This window comes from Cherax quadricarinatus, chromosome 19 (genome assembly GCF_038502225.1).
Source record: "Cherax quadricarinatus isolate ZL_2023a chromosome 19, ASM3850222v1, whole genome shotgun sequence".
Lineage (NCBI taxonomy): Eukaryota > Metazoa > Arthropoda > Malacostraca > Decapoda > Parastacidae > Cherax > Cherax quadricarinatus.
The window spans coordinates 37,811,642-37,829,877 of record NC_091310.1 but is presented as its reverse complement, the minus strand read 5'-3'; the positions used below and the strand labels follow the sequence as shown (position 1 = coordinate 37,829,877).

The 18,236-nt window shown below is 39.3% G+C and overlaps 1 protein-coding gene across 1 annotated transcript; it reads left to right on the top strand.

Annotated features, from left to right (window-relative positions):
- The first annotated feature begins 6,718 nt into the window (after window positions 1–6,718).
- LOC128688172 (cuticle protein AM1199-like) lies at window positions 6,719–9,165 on the top strand. The gene is made up of 3 exons (XM_053775880.2): window positions 6,719–6,741; window positions 7,394–7,608; window positions 8,850–9,165. The coding sequence occupies exons 1-3, from the start codon at window positions 6,733–6,735 to the stop codon at window positions 9,016–9,018; spliced, it is 393 nt and encodes a 130-aa protein (XP_053631855.1). The 5' UTR covers window positions 6,719–6,732; the 3' UTR covers window positions 9,019–9,165.
- The last annotated feature ends 9,071 nt before the right edge of the window (window positions 9,166–18,236 follow it).

Here is an 18,236-nt window from a genome sequence, read left to right as displayed (position 1 = left end):
CTTGGAGCATGGGGCACGTGTGCTCTAAAGTTCCACAAAGAGCTGGGTGAAAAGCTCATCATAGAAACCAAGGACCACAGGGCGACCAGCTTTTTCTTTCAGAGGCTCTGTGTTGCAATCCAGAGAGGAAATGCCTGCAGCATTCTGGGCACGCGGCCCACCGCAGGGGAGCTGGACGAAGTATTCGAGATGTAGCTCTGAGTTACCTATGTTGTTTTACTTTCCACTGTATTTTTGTGAATGTTTGGCCAATGTATTTTGTCTTTAAATAAAACATACTTGAAATATAGGGGGTGGTAGGAGAAAATTCACAAACAGCTTCAGGGAGAACCTTGACCTTTTCCTGAAGCAAGTTTATTATTTTTTCTGAAGATGAGGGTCTCTAGGACAGTTCTAGAGGTGGTACCTCCATATATTTTATATATATATATATATATATATATATATATATATATATATATATATATATATATATATATATATATATATATATATATCAGTTATTCAACTAATTCCTCACCACATTTGTATTGTTGTAGTTCTGGTACATAATTACGGAAATGTAAGTAGTTATTTCTAACTCTATAAATCAAATTTAAACTCATTTATTGATTCATCAATGTACTTTTAATAAATGCAAATTAATGTTTATTATTATTATTATTATTGTTATTGATCTTATTTTTATTATTGTCGTTATTGTTATTATTATTATTATTATTATTATTATTATTATTATTATTATTATTATTATTATTATTATTATTATTATTATATGCATTATTATTCATTCTTCCTACAGTCATTTCACTTCGATTTTTTCGCAAACATCAACGTTCAATATTTAATTTTCTTGGAGCATTCTTTTCCAGTGAGACGACAAATTTCTGTGCCACCAGAAGAGAACTTTCCCTCACTTCCTGAAGGTGAGAATAAAATTCATTAATACGCCCATAGCTGTGTTTACACTAGTCTCGCCTCTCTCTCTCTCTCTCTCTCTCTCTCTCTCTCTCTCTTGTCTTACATAAATAAGGGGTGGGGAGGGAGGTGAGTGTAATCTCTACTGAAGTGTTCGTTAAGGGAAAACTCTGTTGGTTCACACAAATTAGTGAGTATTTGATAATTGTGAAGGAACTTGTCGTATCTAAGGGACTGTTCATAAATGTGTTGTAAAATGGATTAATTATCTATCTATCTATCTATCTATATATATATATATATATATATATATATATATATATATATATATATATATATATATATATATATATATATATATATATATATTAATTATATATATATATATATATATATATATATATATATATATATATATATATATATATATATATATATATATATATATATATATATATAAGTAATTAATCCATTTATGAACAGTCCCTTAGATACGACAGGGAGTATGGAAGAAGTGAATGTTTTCAGATACTTGGGAGTTGACGTGTCAGCGGATGGATTTATGAAGGATGAGGTTAATTATAGAATTGATGAAGGAAAAAAAGGTGAGTGGTGCGTTGAGGTATATGTGGAGACAAAAAATGTTATCTATGGAGGCAAAGAAGGGAATGTATGAAAGTATAGTAGTACCAACACTCTTGTAGGGGTGTGAAGCTTGGGTTGTGAATGCTGCAGCGAGGAGGCGGTTGGAGGCAGTGGAGATGTTATGTCTAAGGGCAATGTGTGGTGTAAATATTATGCAGAAAATTCGGAGTGTGGAAATTAAGAGATGGTGTACAGTTAATAAAAGTATTAGTCAGAAAACTGAAGAGGGGTTGTTGAGGTGGTTTGGTCATTTAGACAGAATGGATCAAAGTAGAATGACATGGAGACCGTATAAATCTGTAGGGGAAGGAAGGCGGGGTAGGGGTCGTCCTCGAAAAGGTTGGAGGGAGGGGGTAAGGGATGTGTTGTGGGCGAGAGGCCTGGACTTCCAGCAAGCGTACGTGAGCGTGTTAGATAGGAGTGAATGGAGACAAATGGTATTTGGGACCTGACGAGCTGTTGGAGTGTGAACAGGGTAATATTTGGTCACACTTCACAGACACGCACATGCATATATATATATACATACATCTAGGTTTTTCTCCCTTTTTCTAAATAGCTCTTGTCCTTTTTATTTCTTCTATTGTCCATGGGGAAGTGGAAAAGAATCTTTCCTCCGTAAGCCATGCGTGTCGTATGAGGCGACTAAAATGCCGGGAGCAATGGGCTAGTAACCCCTTCTCCTGTATACATTTACTAAAAAAGAGAAGAAGAAAAACTTTATAAAACTGGGTTGCTTAAATGTGCGTGGATGTAGTGCGGATGACAAGAAACAGATGATTGCTGATGTTATGAATGAAAAGAAGTTGGATGTCCTGGCTCTAAGCGAAACAAAGCTGAAGGGGGTAGGAGAGTTTCAGTGGGGGGAAATAAATGGGATTAAATCTGGAGTATCTGAGAGAGTTAGAGCAAAGGAAGGGGTAGCAGTAATGTTAAATGATCAGTTATGGAAGGAGAAAAGAGAATATGAATGTGTAAATTCAAGAATTATGTGGATTAAAGTAAAGGTTGGATGCGAGAAGTGGGTCATAATAAGCGTGTATGCACCTGGAGAAGAGAGGAATGCAGAGGAGAGAGAGAGATTTTGGGAGATGTTAAGTGAATGTATAGGAGCCTTTGAACCAAGTGAGAGAGTAATTGTGGTAGGGGACCTGAATGCTAAAGTAGGAGAAACTTTTAGAGAGGGTGTGGTAGGTAAGTTTGGGGTGCCAGGTGTAAATGATAATGGGAGCCCTTTGATTGAACTTTGTGTAGAAAGGGGTTTAGTTATAGGTAATACATATTTTAAGAAAAAAGAGGATAAATAAGTATACAAGATATGATGTAGGGCGAAATGACAGTAGTTTGTTGGATTATGTATTGGTAGATAAAAGACTGCTGAGTAGACTTCAGGATGTACATGTTTATAGAGGGGCCACAGATATATCAGATCACTCTCTAGTTGTAGCTACACTGAGAGTAAAAGGTAGATGGGATACAAGGAGAATAGAAGCATCAGGGAAGAGAGAGGTGAAGGTTTATAAACTAAAAGAGGAGGCAGTTAGGGTAAGATATAAACAGCTATTGGAGGATAGATGGGCAAATGAGAGCATAGGCAATGGGGTCGAAGAGGTATGGGGTAGGATTAAAAATGTAGTGTTAGAGTGTTCAGCAGAAGTTTGTGGTTACAGGAAAGTGGGTGCAGGAGGGAAGAGGAGCGATTGGTGGAATGATGATGTAAAGAGAGTAGTAAGGGAGAAAAAGTTAGCATATGAGAAGTTTTTACAAAGTAGAAGTGATGCAAGGAGGGAAGAGTATATGGAGAAAAAGAGAGAGGTTAAGAGAGTGGTGAAGCAATGTAAAAAGAGAGCAAATGAGAGAGTGGGGTGAGATGTTATCAACAAATTTTGTTGAAAATAAGAAAAAGTTTTGAAGTGAGATTAACAAGTTAAGAAAGCCTAGAGAACAAATGGATTTGTCAGTTAAAAATAGGAGAGGAGAGTTATTAAATGGAGAGTTAGAGGTATTGGGAAGATGGAGGGAATATTTTGAAGAATTGTTAAATGTTGATGAAGATAGGGAAGCTGTGATTTCGTGTATAGGGCAAGGAGGAATAACATCTTGTAGGAGTGAGGAAGAGCCAGTTGTGAGTGTGGGGGAAGTTCGTGAGGCAGTAGGCAAAATGAAAGGGGGTAAGGCAGCCGGGATTGATGGGATAAAGATAGAAATGTTAAAAGCAGGTGGGGATATAGTTTTGGAGTGGTTGGTGCAACTATTTAATAAATGTATGGAAGAGGGTAAGGTACCTAGGGATTGGCAGAGAGCATGCATAGTTCCTTTGTATAAAGGCAAAGGGGATAAAAGAGAGTGCAAAAATTATAGGGGGATAAGTCTGTTGAGTGTACCTGGTAAAGTGTATGGTAGAGTTATAATTGAAAGAATTAAGAGTAAGACGGAGAATAGGATAGCAGATGAACAAGGAGGCTTTAGGAAAGGTAGGGGGTGTGTGGACCAGGTGTTTACAGTGAAACATATAAGTGAACAGTATTTAGATAAGGCTAAAGAGGTCTTTGTGGCATTTATGGATTTGGAAAAGGCGTATGACAGGGTGGATAGGGGGGCAATGTGGCAGATGTTGCAAGTGTATGGTGTAGGAGGTAGGTTACTGAAAGCAGTGAAGAGTTTTTACGAGGATAGTGAGGCTCAAGTTAGAGTATGTAGGAAAGAGGGAAATTTTTTCCCAGTAAAAGTAGGCCTTAGACAAGGATGTGTGATGTCACCGTGGTTGTTTAATATATTTATAGATGGGGTTGTAAGAGAAGTAAATGCGAGGGTCTTGGCAAGAGGCGTGGAGTTAAAAGATAAAGAATCACACACAAAGTGGGAGTTGTCACAGCTGCTCTTTGCTGATGACACTGTGCTCTTGGGAGATTCTGAAGAGAAGTTGCAGAGATTGGTGGATGAATTTGGTAGGGTGTGCAAAAGAAGAAAATTAAAGGTGAATACAGGAAAGAGTAAGGTTATGAGGATAACATAAAGATTAGGTGATGAAAGATTGAATATCAGATTGGAGGGAGAGAGTATGGAGGAGGTGAACGTATTCAGATATTTGGGAGTGGACGTGTCAGCGGATGGGTCTATGAAAGATGAGGTGAATCATAGAATTGATGAGGGAAAAAGAGTGAGTGGTGCACTTAGGAGTCTGTGGAGACAAAGAACTTTGTCCTTGGAGGCAAAGAGGGGAATGTATGAGAGTATAGTTTTACCAACGCTCTTATATGGGTGTGAAGCGTGGGTGATGAATGTTGCAGCGAGGAGAAGGCTGGAGGCAGTGGAGATGTCATGTCTGAGGGCAATGTGTGGTGTGAATATAATGCAGAGAATTCGTAGTTTGGAAGTTAGGAGGAGGTGCGGGATTACCAAAACTGTTGTCCAGAGGGCTGAGGAAGGGTTGTTGAGGTGGTTCGGACATGTAGAGAGAATGGAGCGAAACAGAATGACTTCAAGAGTGTATCAGTCTGTAGTGGAAGGAAGGCGGGGTAGGGGTCGGCCTAGGAAAGGTTGGAGGGAGGGGGTAAGGGAGGTTTTGTGTGCGAGGGGCTTGAACTTCCAGGAGGCATGCATGAGCGTGTTTGATAGGAGTGAATGGAGACAAATGGTTTTTAATACTTGACGTGCTGTTGGAGTGTGAGCAAAGTAACATTTATGAAGGGATTCAGGGAAACCGGCAGGCCGGACTTGAGTCCTGGAGATGGGAAGTACAGTGCCTGCACTCTGAAGGAGGGGTGTTAATGTTGCAGTTTAAAAACTGTAGTGTAAAGCACCCTTCTGGCAAGACAGTGATGGAGTGAATGATGGTGAAAGTTTTTCTTTTTCGGGCCACCCTGCCTTGGTGGGAATCGGCCAGTGTGATAATAAAAATAAAATAATTCAGGGAAATCGGTTATTTTATATAACCGGACTTGAGTCCTGGAAATGGGAAGTACAGTGCCTGCACTCTAAAGGAAAGGTTTGAGATATTGGCAGTTTGGAGGGATATATTGTGTATTTTTATACGTATATACTTCTAAACTGTTGCATGCTGGGCACCTCTGCAAAAACAGTGATTATGTGTGAGTGAGGTGAAAGTGTTGAATGATGATGAAAGTATTTTTCTTTTTTGGGATTTTCTTTCTTTTTGGGTCACCCTGCCTCGGTGGGAGACGGCCGACTTGTTGAAATATATATATATATATATATATATATATATATATATATATATATATATATATATATATATATATATATATATATATATATATATATATATATATATATATATATATATATATATATATGTGTCGTGCCGAATATGTAAAACTGGTCAATTAGCAAGAACTCATTTAAAATTAAGTCCTTTCTAAAATTTTCTCTTGTATATATATATATATATATATATATATATATATATATATATATATATATATATATATTTATATATATATATATACGTATATGCAAATAATCGCATACGGGCGATCTTAACTATTCAAGATAAACCGCCGGGGCTGGAAATCTTTACCTCGAGCACTTTAACACTTCTCAGAGATCCGCATAGGAAAGACATTCTAAGGAAGGTTGCTGGTGGGAAGGTGCACATACCAGTCTCCTCCGACCCAGCTCTTCAAAGCAGCAGTGGCGGCACTAGTGTAAAAGAAACACTGTCAGAGCCAACTCTTACTGTGACAACGTATCGCGCTGTGTAGAGCTTTGCCAAATCTCGATAAAACTTTACTGTTGGCAGGGCATATCTATATCCTGTAAATGCACTGCATAACAGGATATTCCATCAGAGACACAAAGGTAGTGATGCAGGAAATCATAAATAATAGAGATTCGCCAGGCGGCGCAAGAACTCTCCACGATCAAACAATTTTTTTATTGCATTATCTTCCGTGAGGTTTGTTGGCGAGCATATTTGTATATTCCATCACCATGGACGAATAACTGAACCCGGGGCTCCAGATCCAACAAGGTGTCGCTCCGCCCTTGTCTCACGCCTTCACGATTTGTCCCGTAACATCTCTGAATCCGTAATGTCCACTATTTCTTCGGAAAAAAAAAAGTTGGCCTCCCAGGGAGGTATGTATATATATACATCTTGCGTCCAGGTGATGGACATCGTCTTCGCCACATCCTCAGAGAGCCAACATGAAGCTTGTAAGTACGGTAGATCAAGTGGGAACCGATGTTTCATTGACGTCTTTTCTGGGTTGTGTGATCTTCTCTTCAGTTCGTGTATTGCAAGACTGTTTTCCTACGTAAAATTTAGAAACACTTGCAACTATTCATTTTAAATCTTGCTACGATATGTTACGGGTGAAAGTATGAGCAGTGAACTTATATTTATTTTTAATAGCTGGCACATTTTGCATATTCTAGATATTCTAATCTTTTGTATTTTCTGTTTGAATGGGTTAGAGTGTGTATATGTGGATGAGTTAGAGTGAATGGGTGAAAGAGGGAATGTGAGTGAATGTGTTATAAGTGGATTAGTTTGAGTTGGGGTGTGTGTGCAAGGGTGGGTGAGTAGTGCTGAGAAAGCGGGTGTGCTAGTGCGGAGATAAGCGAATTAAGTATCGTTTAAGTGGTTCTGCGTGGGAGGACAACAACTTTAAAAGAAAGATCACCTTCGCTGATACTTGGCCAAGACGAAGAAAATATATATATATGTCTATTAAGAAGCTTGACTACGAGCGAATATACATTGTCAAGTAGAACAAAATTTTTTTAACTCTTACTTCTACAACGAGTGAACGTAACTCTTACTTCGTCAGTGTTGTTAATACTCTCCTCTATTCCCTTGACGTAGATAGTCGTTGCTTGCCTGGTCGTTGCTGCGGCCGTCGCCGCCCCGCAGTCCGGGCGGCTGAGGGACCCTCGCTTCATCGCCATCGTCCGTGACAACCGTCAAGACACACTCGACGGAAACTACAAGTTCGAGTACGAGGGTGACAACGGCATCTACGTGGATGGTTCCGGCAGGCAGGGAGTCAGCGGCGGCAGCAACATGGCCGGATACTACAGGTGAAGTAATGATGCAGATGATGATGATTGATGAGGATAAGGATTATGATGAGGATGTTATTAATGAGAAAGCTTCCGATATTACACCCACTCACTTGTTTTTCGTGTCACTCTGGAATTTATCTATAAACTGAAGATTTTTTCTAACACATCTCGTTTATTATTACAAATTTAGTTACATATAAGATCCTTCATTTGACCATGTTGTCCTTTTTTCAAGTTTAGTTTATTACATTTTCATTTATAATCATTATTTTCATTTAATACAATAATATAATCATTATTTGTTGCTGTTATGGCTGATTTTCGAAGTAACGAATCTCAGGATGATAACACCAGCGCCATCACAGTAATGGTACACAATACCGAGAGAAGTTGATGAATAAGACACATACATCACAGTTGGGCATCTTTAATGACAGGACGTTTCGCCGGCACATTAGGCTTCTTCAGTATTTTATAGAGGCGACTGTTAGCCTGGAGACAGTGGCAGAAGCGGAGAGGTAATTTTAAGGTGTTCAATTCCTTAGTTTTGATGGTGTTCGAGCCCGCAATCACAATAGGTGTTCACTTCTTAGTCTTGGTAAAAGGGTTGTGTCTTGGTAAAAGGTGCTCAATCATTTAGTCTTGGTGGAAAGTGTCCAGTCTCTTAGAGCCTGGATCAGACAGAACGAAGTTAAAGGACTGTGAGCTCCTTTCTGTCAAGATTAGGAGACTGAGCACCTTAAAACAGCCTCTCCTTCTTCCACTGTCTCCAGTATATAACTCGATGCTGTATTAGACTGAAAATAGCCTGCAGCTCAGGCAGGCGATACATCTCGGCACTAAATATACACAGGTGTTGCACATGTCTTTTTCATAACGCCAGTAATTTGTTCTCACACGTTCAATTACTCATTGTTTTGATTACGGAGGTTCAACGATTTATACTCGTCAAACTTCAAGCAAATGGCCCCATCCGCAATAGCAACACCTATTACAAACCATCCTTTTTTTATTTCTTCTCTCTTCCTCTCTCTTTCTCTTCCTTACAGCTTACACAATTTCCTTCTTGTGCATTCCTTATCTTTGAGTCATTCTTTAAGCATAATTTCGCTTATTTCTTGTCTCCTAGGTTTCTTTTACCCGAAGGCGGCTTCGCTGAGGTGCAATGGTTTCCGCGCTGAGTCCCCGCTGATGGGGCTTTCTGGTACTTTCAGGCCACTCTCAAGTATAATTTCATTAGTTTCATATCTGAACAGGTTTCCTTTGCCTGAGGGCGGAGTCGCTGAGGTCCGCTACACCGCTGACGAGAATGGCTTCCGCGTCCAGTCTCCACTGATCCCCACGCCTCATCCTCTCCCCGCCCACGCCATCGAGCAGATCCGCAACGCCGAGGAGCAGCGCCGACGTGGCATCATTTGGGATTAACTCGATACTTTCCAGAACTTAAGACATAGTGAAATATACAAGTATAATAAAAAAAAGAGAGAAAATCAAAGATCAGTGTCCCAGTACGACTTCTCTTTCTATGTTGCTTCAGACCTCAAATGTTTTTGTAAAACTGAAGTGTAACCTGCAAGAAGCATTCAATAAACATTGATCGTTTAAAGTTTTTTGTAAGTTTACCCTGGTATCCTGCACATAAGTTTACCCTGGTATTCTGCACATAAGTTTACCCTGGTATTCTGCACATAAGTTTACCCTGGTATCCTGCACATAAGTTTACCCTGGTATCCTGCACATAAGTTTACCCTGGTATCCTGCACATAAGTTTACCCTGGTATCCTGCACATAAGTTTACCCTGGTATCCTGCACATAAGTTTACCCTGGTATCCTGCACATAAGTTTACCCTGGTATCCTGCACATCAGTTTACCCTGGTATCCTGCACATAAGTTTTCCCTGGTATCCTGCACATAAGTTTACCCTGGTATCCTGCACATAAGTTTACCCTGGTATCCTGCACATAAGTTTACCCTGGTATCCTGCACATAAGTTTACCCTGGTATCCTGCACATAAGTTTACCCTGGTATCCTGCACATAAGTTTACCCTGGTATCCTGCACATAAGTTTACCCTGGTATCCTGCACATAAGTTTACCCTGGTATCCTGCACATAAGTTTACCCTGGTATCCTGCACATAAGTTTACCCTGGTATCCAGCACATAAGATTACCCTGGTATCCTGCACATCAGTTTACCCTGGTATCCTGCACATAAGTTTACCCTGGTATCCTGCACATAAGTTTACCCTGGTATCCTGCACATAAGTTTACCCTGGTATCCTGCACATAAGTTTACCCTGGTATCCTGCACATAAGTTTTCCCTGGTATCCTGCACATAAGTTTACCCTGGTATCCTGCACATAAGTTTACCCTGGTATCCTGCACATAAGTTTACCCTGGTATCCAGCACATAAGTTTACCCTGGTATCCTGCACATCAGTTTACCCTGGTATCCTGCACATAAGTTTACCCTGGTATCCTGCACATAAGTTTACCCTGGTATCCTGCACATAAGTTTACCCTGGTATCCTGCACATAAGTTTACCCTGGTATCCTGCACATCAGTTTACCCTGGTATCCTGCACATAAGTTTACCCTGGTATCCTGCACATAAGTTTACCCTGGTATCCTGCACATCAGTTTACCCTGGTATCCTGCACATCAGTTTACCCTGGTATCCTGCACATAAGTTTACCCTGGTATCCTGCACATAAGTTTACCCTGGTATCCTGCACATAAGTTTACCCTGGTATCCTGCACATAAGTTTACCCAGGTATCCTGCACATCAGTTTACCCTGGTATCCTGCACATCAGTTTACCCTGGTATCCTGCACATCAGTTTACCCTGGTATCCTGCACATAAGTATACCCTGGTATCCTGCACATAAGTTTACCCTGGTATCCTGCACATAAGTTTACCCTGGTATCCTGCACATATGAGACTGAAGCTTAGGACGATGTTTGTGTCCGACTTGGACCAAGTCAGACCGAAACATTGTCATGAGTTACGTTCTCCTCTGTGCGGATTATTTGTGTTGTGCAAAATATGTTCTTGTTCACCCTGCAGTAGAAAGGGACTTCGGAGTTGGTCGACTGTTGTGGATGTCACCCTGGAGATCTGTGGATGTCACCCTGGAGATCTGTGGATGTCATCCTGGAGATCTGTGGATGTCATCCTGGAGATCTGTTTATGTCATCCTGGAGATCTGTGGATGTCACCCTGGAGATCTGTGGATGTCTTCCTGGAGATCTGTGAATGTTATCCTGGAGATCTGTGGATGTCATTCTGGAGATCTGTGGATGTCATCCTGGAGATCTGTGAATGTCATCCTGGAGATCTGTTTATGTCATCCTGGAGATCTGTGGATGTCACCCTGGAGATCTGTGGATGTCTTCCTGGAGATCTGTGAATGTTATCCTGGAGATCTGTGGATGTCATCCTGGAGATCTGTGGATGTCATCCTGGAGATCTGTGAATGTCATCCTGGAGATCTGTGGATGTCATCCTGGAGATCTGTGGATGTCATCCTGGAAATCTGTGGATGTCATCCTGGAGATCTGTGGATGTCATCCTGGAGATCTGTGGATGTTATCCTGGAGATCTGTGGATGTCATCCTGGAGATCTGTGGATGTCATCCTGGAGATCTGTGGATGTCATCCTGGAGATCTGTGGATGTCATCCTGGAGATCTGTGGATGTCATCCTGGAGATCTGTGAATGTCATCCTGGAGATCTGTGGATGTCATCCTGGAGATCTGTGAATGTCATCCTGGAGATCTGTGGATGTCATCCTGGAGATCTGTTTATGTCATCCTGGAGATCTGTGGATATCATCCTGGAGATCTGTGGATGTCATCCTGGAGTTCTGTTTATGTCATCCTGGAGATCTGTGGATGTCATCCTGGAGGTCTGTGGATGTCATCCTGGAGTTCTGTTTATGTCATCCTGGAGTTCTGTTTATGTCATCCTGGAGATCTGTGGATGTCACCCTGGAGATCTGTGGATGTCATCCTGGAGATCTGTTTATGTCATCCTGGAGTTCTGTTTATGTCATCCTGGAGATCTGTGGATGTCATCCTGGAGTTCTGTTTATGTCACCCTGGAGATCTGTGGATGTCATCCTGGAGTTCTGTTTATGTCATCCTGGAGTTCTGTTTATGTCATCCTGGAGATCTGTGGATGTCACCCTGGAGATCTGTGGATGTCATCCTGGAGATCTGTGGATGTCATCCTGGAGATCTGTTTATGTCATCCTGGAGATCTGTGGATGTCATCCTGGAGATCTGTGGATGTCATCCTGGAGTTCTGTTTATGTCATCCTGGAGATCTGTGGATGTCATCCTGGAGGTCTGTGGATGTCATCCTGGAGTTCTGTTTATGTCATCCTGGAGTTCTGTTTATGTCATCCTGGAGATCTGTGGATGTCATCCTGGAGATCTGTGGATGTCATCCTGGAGTTCTGTTTATGTCATCCTGGACATCTGTTTATGTCATCCTGGAGATCTGTGGATGTCATCCTGGAGTTCTGTTTATGTCATCCTGGACATCTGTGGATGTTATCCTGGAGATCTGTGGATGTCATCCTGGAGATCTGTGGATGTCATCCTGGAGATCTGTGGATGTCATCCTGGAGATCTGTGGATGTCATCCTGGAGATCTATGAATGTCATCCTGGAGATCTGTGGATGTCATCCTGGAGATCTGTGGATGTCATCCTGGAGATCTGTGGATGTCATCCTGGAGATCTGTGGATGTCATCCTGGAGATCTGTGAATGTCATCCTGGAGATCTGTGGATGTCATCCTGGAGATCTGTGGATGTCATCCTGGAGATCTGTTTATGTCATCCTGGAGATCTGTGGATGCCATCCTGGAGTTCTGTTTATGTCATCCTGGAGTTCTGGAAGAGAAACTTAGCTAGGATAACAACTGTTAACTTTCAAACATAAACATAGTGTAAAAACAATAACTGAAAAGTTTATGCACGTTTATGTATTTGTAGCTACAAGAACAGAGTTGCAGTACGCTTGTCGTGTTCTGTCTACACTCTTTAGCGTTGTCGTCAGTCAGTTTCTACTGACAAATGGTTTAGATAAATAGTTTAGAAAACTGACAGGATGATGAATTGGATATTTATGCAGCACTTGGGTATCTTTTTTGTGGAAACGTTTCGCCAACCATTGGCTTCTTCAGCTCATTACAGAGAAGAATGACTGAAGATCAGAAGGAGTTTGAGGTAATCAGTCCCTCAGCCTGGAGTCGATGTGATCAGTCCGTCAGTCTTAATAAGTGTGAAGAAATAATTTACAGTATCATCGCAGCAACACAATGGGTATACCCGAAGGGGTTCCTTATAGTGATTCACCAGAATGCTTTTCCATCAAAGATTTTTCATTTATTTCCTGAGAATGCCGCATCCGATCGTCTTCAGACTTCCAGTGCTGGTGTACTGTAACTAAGGAAGGTTCGTGGAATTACTGGAGTGTGCAGCTGTGCCCTCTGGTCACTTTTATATAGCTGATAAGTGTGCAGCTGTGCCCTATTATCTGGTCACTGGTATTGTTTTGTGCGATAACTTAGCCTCTTCTGCTGGTGAAGAAAGTTTGGATTATTATTTTACTGACTGGGTACCAATTCATCAATCTTATTTATAAAATGTTGTAGTTTTTTCCCCATGAAATACCTGGCACCCACCTCTTGTGACCATCTTCAGTGTTTTATGACTGAAGTATCGTGTCATTATGACTGAAGTATCGTGTCATTATGACTGAAGTATCGTGTCATTATGACTGAAGTATCGTGTCATTATGACTGAAGTATCGTATCATTATGACTGAAGTATCTTATCATTATGACTGAAGTATCGTGTCATTATGACTGAAGTATCGTGTCATTATGACTGAAGTATCGTGTCATTATGACTGAAGTATCTTATCATTATGACTGAAGTATCGTGTCATTATGACTGAAGTATCGTGTCATTATGACTGAAGTATCGTGTCATTATGACTGAAGTATCGTGTCATTATGACTGAAGTATCGTGTCATTATGACTGAAGTATCGTGTCATTATGACTGAAGTATCGTGTCATTATGACTGAAGTATCGTGTCATTATGACTGAAGTATCGTGTCATTATGACTGAAGTATCTTGTCATTATGACTGAAGTATCGTGTCATTATGACTGAAGTATCGTGTCATTATGACTGAAGTATCGTGTCATTATGACTGAAGTATCGTGTCATTATGACTGAAGTATCGTGTCATTATGACTGAAGTATCGTGTCATTATGACTGAAGTATCGTGTCATTATGACTGAAGTATCGTGTCATTATGACTGAAGTATCGTGTCATTATGACTGAAGTATCGTGTCATTATGACTGAAGTATCGTGTCATTATGACTGAAGTATCGTGTCATTATGACTGAAGTATCGTGTCATTATGACTGAAGTATCGTGTCATTATGACTGAAGTATCGTGTCATTATGACTGAAGTATCGTGTCATTATGACTGAAGTATCGTGTCATTATGACTGAAGTATCGTATCATTATGACTGAAGTATCGTGTCATTATGACTGAAGTATCGTGTCATTATGACTGAAGTATCGTGTCATTATGACTGAAGTATCGTGTCATTATGACTGAAGTATCGTGTCATTATGACTGAAGTATCGTGTCATTATGACTGAAGTATCGTGTCATTATGACTGAAGTATCGTGTCATTATGACTGAAGTATCGTGTCATTATGACTGAAGTATCGTATCATTATGACTGAAGTATCGTGTCATTATGACTGAAGTATCGTGTCATTATGACTGAAGTATCGTGTCATTATGACTGAAGTATCGTGTCATTATGACTGAAGTATCGTGTCATTATGACTGAAGTATCGTGTCATTATGACTGAAGTATCGTGTCATTATGACTGAAGTATCGTGTCATTATGACTGAAGTATCGTGTCATTATGACTGAAGTATCGTGTCATTATGACTGAAGTATCGTGTCATTATGACTGAGTATCGTGTATGACTGAAGTATCGTATCATTATGACTGAAGTATCGTGTCATTATGACTGAAGTATCGTGTCATTATGACTGAAGTATCGTATCATTATGACTGAAGTATCGTGTCATTATGACTGAAGTATCGTGTCATTATGACTGAAGTATCGTGTCATTATGACTGAAGTATCGTGTCATTATGACTGAAGTATCGTGTCATTATGACTGAAGTATCGTGTCATTATGACTGAAGTATCGTGTCATTATGACTGAAGTATCGTGTCATTATGACTGAAGTATCTTATCATTATGACTGAAGTATCGTGTCATTATGACTGAAGTATCGTGTCATTATGACTGAAGTATCGTGTCATTATGACTGAAGTATATTGTCATTATGACTGAAGTATCGTGTCATTATGACTGAAGTATCGTGTCATTATGACTGAAGTATCGTGTCATTATGACTGAAGTATCGTGTCATTATGACTGAAGTATCGTGTCATTATGACTGAAGTATCTTATCATTATGACTGAAGTATCGTGTCATTATGACTGAAGTATCTTATCATTATGACTGAAGTATCGTGTCATTATGACTGAAGTATCGTGTCATTATGACTGAAGTATCGTGTCATTATGACTGAAGTATCTTATCATTATGACTGAAGTATCGTGTCATTATGACTGAAGTATCGTGTCATTATGACTGAAGTATCGTATCATTATGACTGAAGTATCGTGTCATTATGACTGAAGTATCGCGTCATTATGACTGAAGTATCTTATCATTATGACTGAAGTATCGTGTCATTATGACTGAAGTATCGTGTCATTATGACTGAAGTATCGTATCATTATGACTGAAGTATCGTGTCATTATGACTGAAGTATCGTGTCATTATGACTGAAGTATCGTATCATTATGACTGAAGTATCGTGTCATTATGACTGAAGTATCGCGTCATTATGACTGAAGTATCTTATCATTATGACTGAAGTATCATATCATTATGACTGAAGTATCTTATCATTAAGACTGAAGTATCTTATCATTATGACTGAAGTATAGTGTCATAATGACTGAAGTATCTTATCATTATGACTGAAGTATCGTGTCATTATGACTGAAGTATCGTGTCATTATGACTGAAGTATCGTGTCATTATGACTGAAGTATCGTGTCATTATGACTGAAGTATCTTATCATTATGACTGAAGTATCTTATCATTATGACTGAAGTATCTTATCATTATGACTGAAGTATCGTATCATTATGACTGAAGTATCGTGTCATTATGACTGAAGTATCGTGTCATTATGACTGAAGTATCGTGTCATTATGACTGAAGTATCGTATCATTATGACTGAAGTATCGTGTCATTATGACTGAAGTATCGTATCATTATGACTGAAGTATCGTATCATTATGACTGAAGTATCGTGTCATTATGACTGAAGTATCGTGTCATTATGACTGAAGTATCGTATCATTATGACTGAAGTATCTTATCATTATGACTGAAGTATCGTATCATTATGACTGAAGTATCTTATCATTATGACTGAAGTATCGTGTCATTATGACTGAAGTATCGTATCATTATGACTGAAGTATCGTGTCATTATGACTGAAGTATCGTGTCATTATGACTGAAGTATCGTGTCATTATGACTGAAGTATCGTGTCATTATGACTGAAGTATCGTGTCATCGTGTTGACTGAAGTATCGTGTCATTATGACTGAAGTATCGTGTCATTATGACTGAAGTATCGTGTCATTATGACTGAAGTATCTTATCATTATGACTGAAGTATCGTGTCATTATGACTGAAGTATCTTATCATTATGACTGAAGTATCGTGTCATTATGACTGAAGTATCGTGTCATTATGACTGAAGTATCGTGTCATTATGACTGAAGTATCGTGTCATTATGACTGAAGTATCGTGTCATTATGACTGAAGTATCTTATCATTATGACTGAAGTATCGTGTCATTATGACTGAAGTATCTTATCATTATGACTGAAGTATCGTGTCATTATGACTGAAGTATCGTGTCATTATGACTGAAGTATCGTGTCATTATGACTGAAGTATCGTGTCATTATGACTGAAGTATCGTGTCATTATGACTGAAGTATCTTATCATTATGACTGAAGTATCGTGTCATTATGACTGAAGTATCTTATCATTATGACTGAAGTATCGTGTCATTATGACTGAAGTATCTTATCATTATGACTGAAGTATCGTGTCATTATGACTGAAGTATCGTGTCATTATGACTGAAGTATCTTATCATTATGACTGAAGTATCGTGTCATTATGACTGAAGTATCGTGTCATTATGACTGAAGTATCGTGTCATTATGACTGAAGTATCTTATCATTATGACTGAAGTATCGTGTCATTATGACTGAAGTATCGTGTCATTATGACTGAAGTATCGTGTCATTATGACTGAAGTATCGTGTCATTATGACTGAAGTATCGTGTCATTATGACTGAAGTATCGTGTCATTATGACTGAAGTATCGTATCATTATGACTGAAGTATCTTATCATTATGACTGAAGTATCGTATCATTATGACTGAAGTATCGTGTCATTATGACTGAAGTATCGTGTCATTATGACTGAAGTATCGTGTCATTATGACTGAAGTATCTTATCATTATGACTGAAGTATCTTATCATTATGACTGAAGTATCGTGCCATTATGACTGATGTATCGTGTCATTATGACTGAAGTATCGTGTCATTATGACTGAAGTATCGTGTCATTATGACTGAAGTATCGTGTCATTATGACTGAAGTATCGTGTCATTATGACTGAAGTATCGTGTCATTATGACTGAAGTATCTTATCATTATGACTGAAGTATCGTATCATTATGACTGAAGTATCTTATCATTATGACTGAAGTATCGTGTCATTATGACTGAAGTATCGTGTCATTATGACTGAAGTATCTTATCATTATGACTGAAGTATCGTGTCATTATGACTGAAGTATCGTGTCATTATGACTGAAGTATCTTATCATTATGACTGAAGTATCGAGTCATTATGATGGCAGTATCGTATCATTATGATGGCAGTATCGTATCATTATGATGGCAGTATCGTATCATTATGATGGCAGTATCGTGTCATTATGATGGCAGTATCGTGTCATTATGATGGCAGTATCGTGTCATTATGATGGCAGTATCGTGTCATTATGATGGCAGTATCGTGTCATTATGATGGCAGTATCGTGTCATTATGATGGCAGTATCGTGTCATTATGATGGCAGTATCGTGTCATTATGATGGCAGTATCGTGTCATTATGATGGCAGTATCGTGTCATTATGATGGCAGTATCGTGTCATTATGATGGCAGTATCGTGTCATTATGATGGCAGTATCGTGTCATTATGATGGCAGTATCGTGTCATTATGATGGCAGTATCGTGTCATTATGATGGCAGTATCGTGTCATTATGATGGCAGTATCGTGTCATTATGACTGAAGTATCGTGTCATTATGACTGAAGTATCGTGTCATTATGATGGCAGTCCGTAAGTTTAGATGTGGTAAAGGAAAATTAGCCAGTTTCTGAATCTAA

Excerpts from the sequence above, each read along its gene's own strand:
- LOC128688172 (XM_053775880.2), top strand. Across the intron at positions 7,609-8,849 it reads AACATGGCCGGATACTACAG|GTTTCCTTTGCCTGAGGGCG; the intron begins GTGAAGTAATGA and ends ATATCTGAACAG.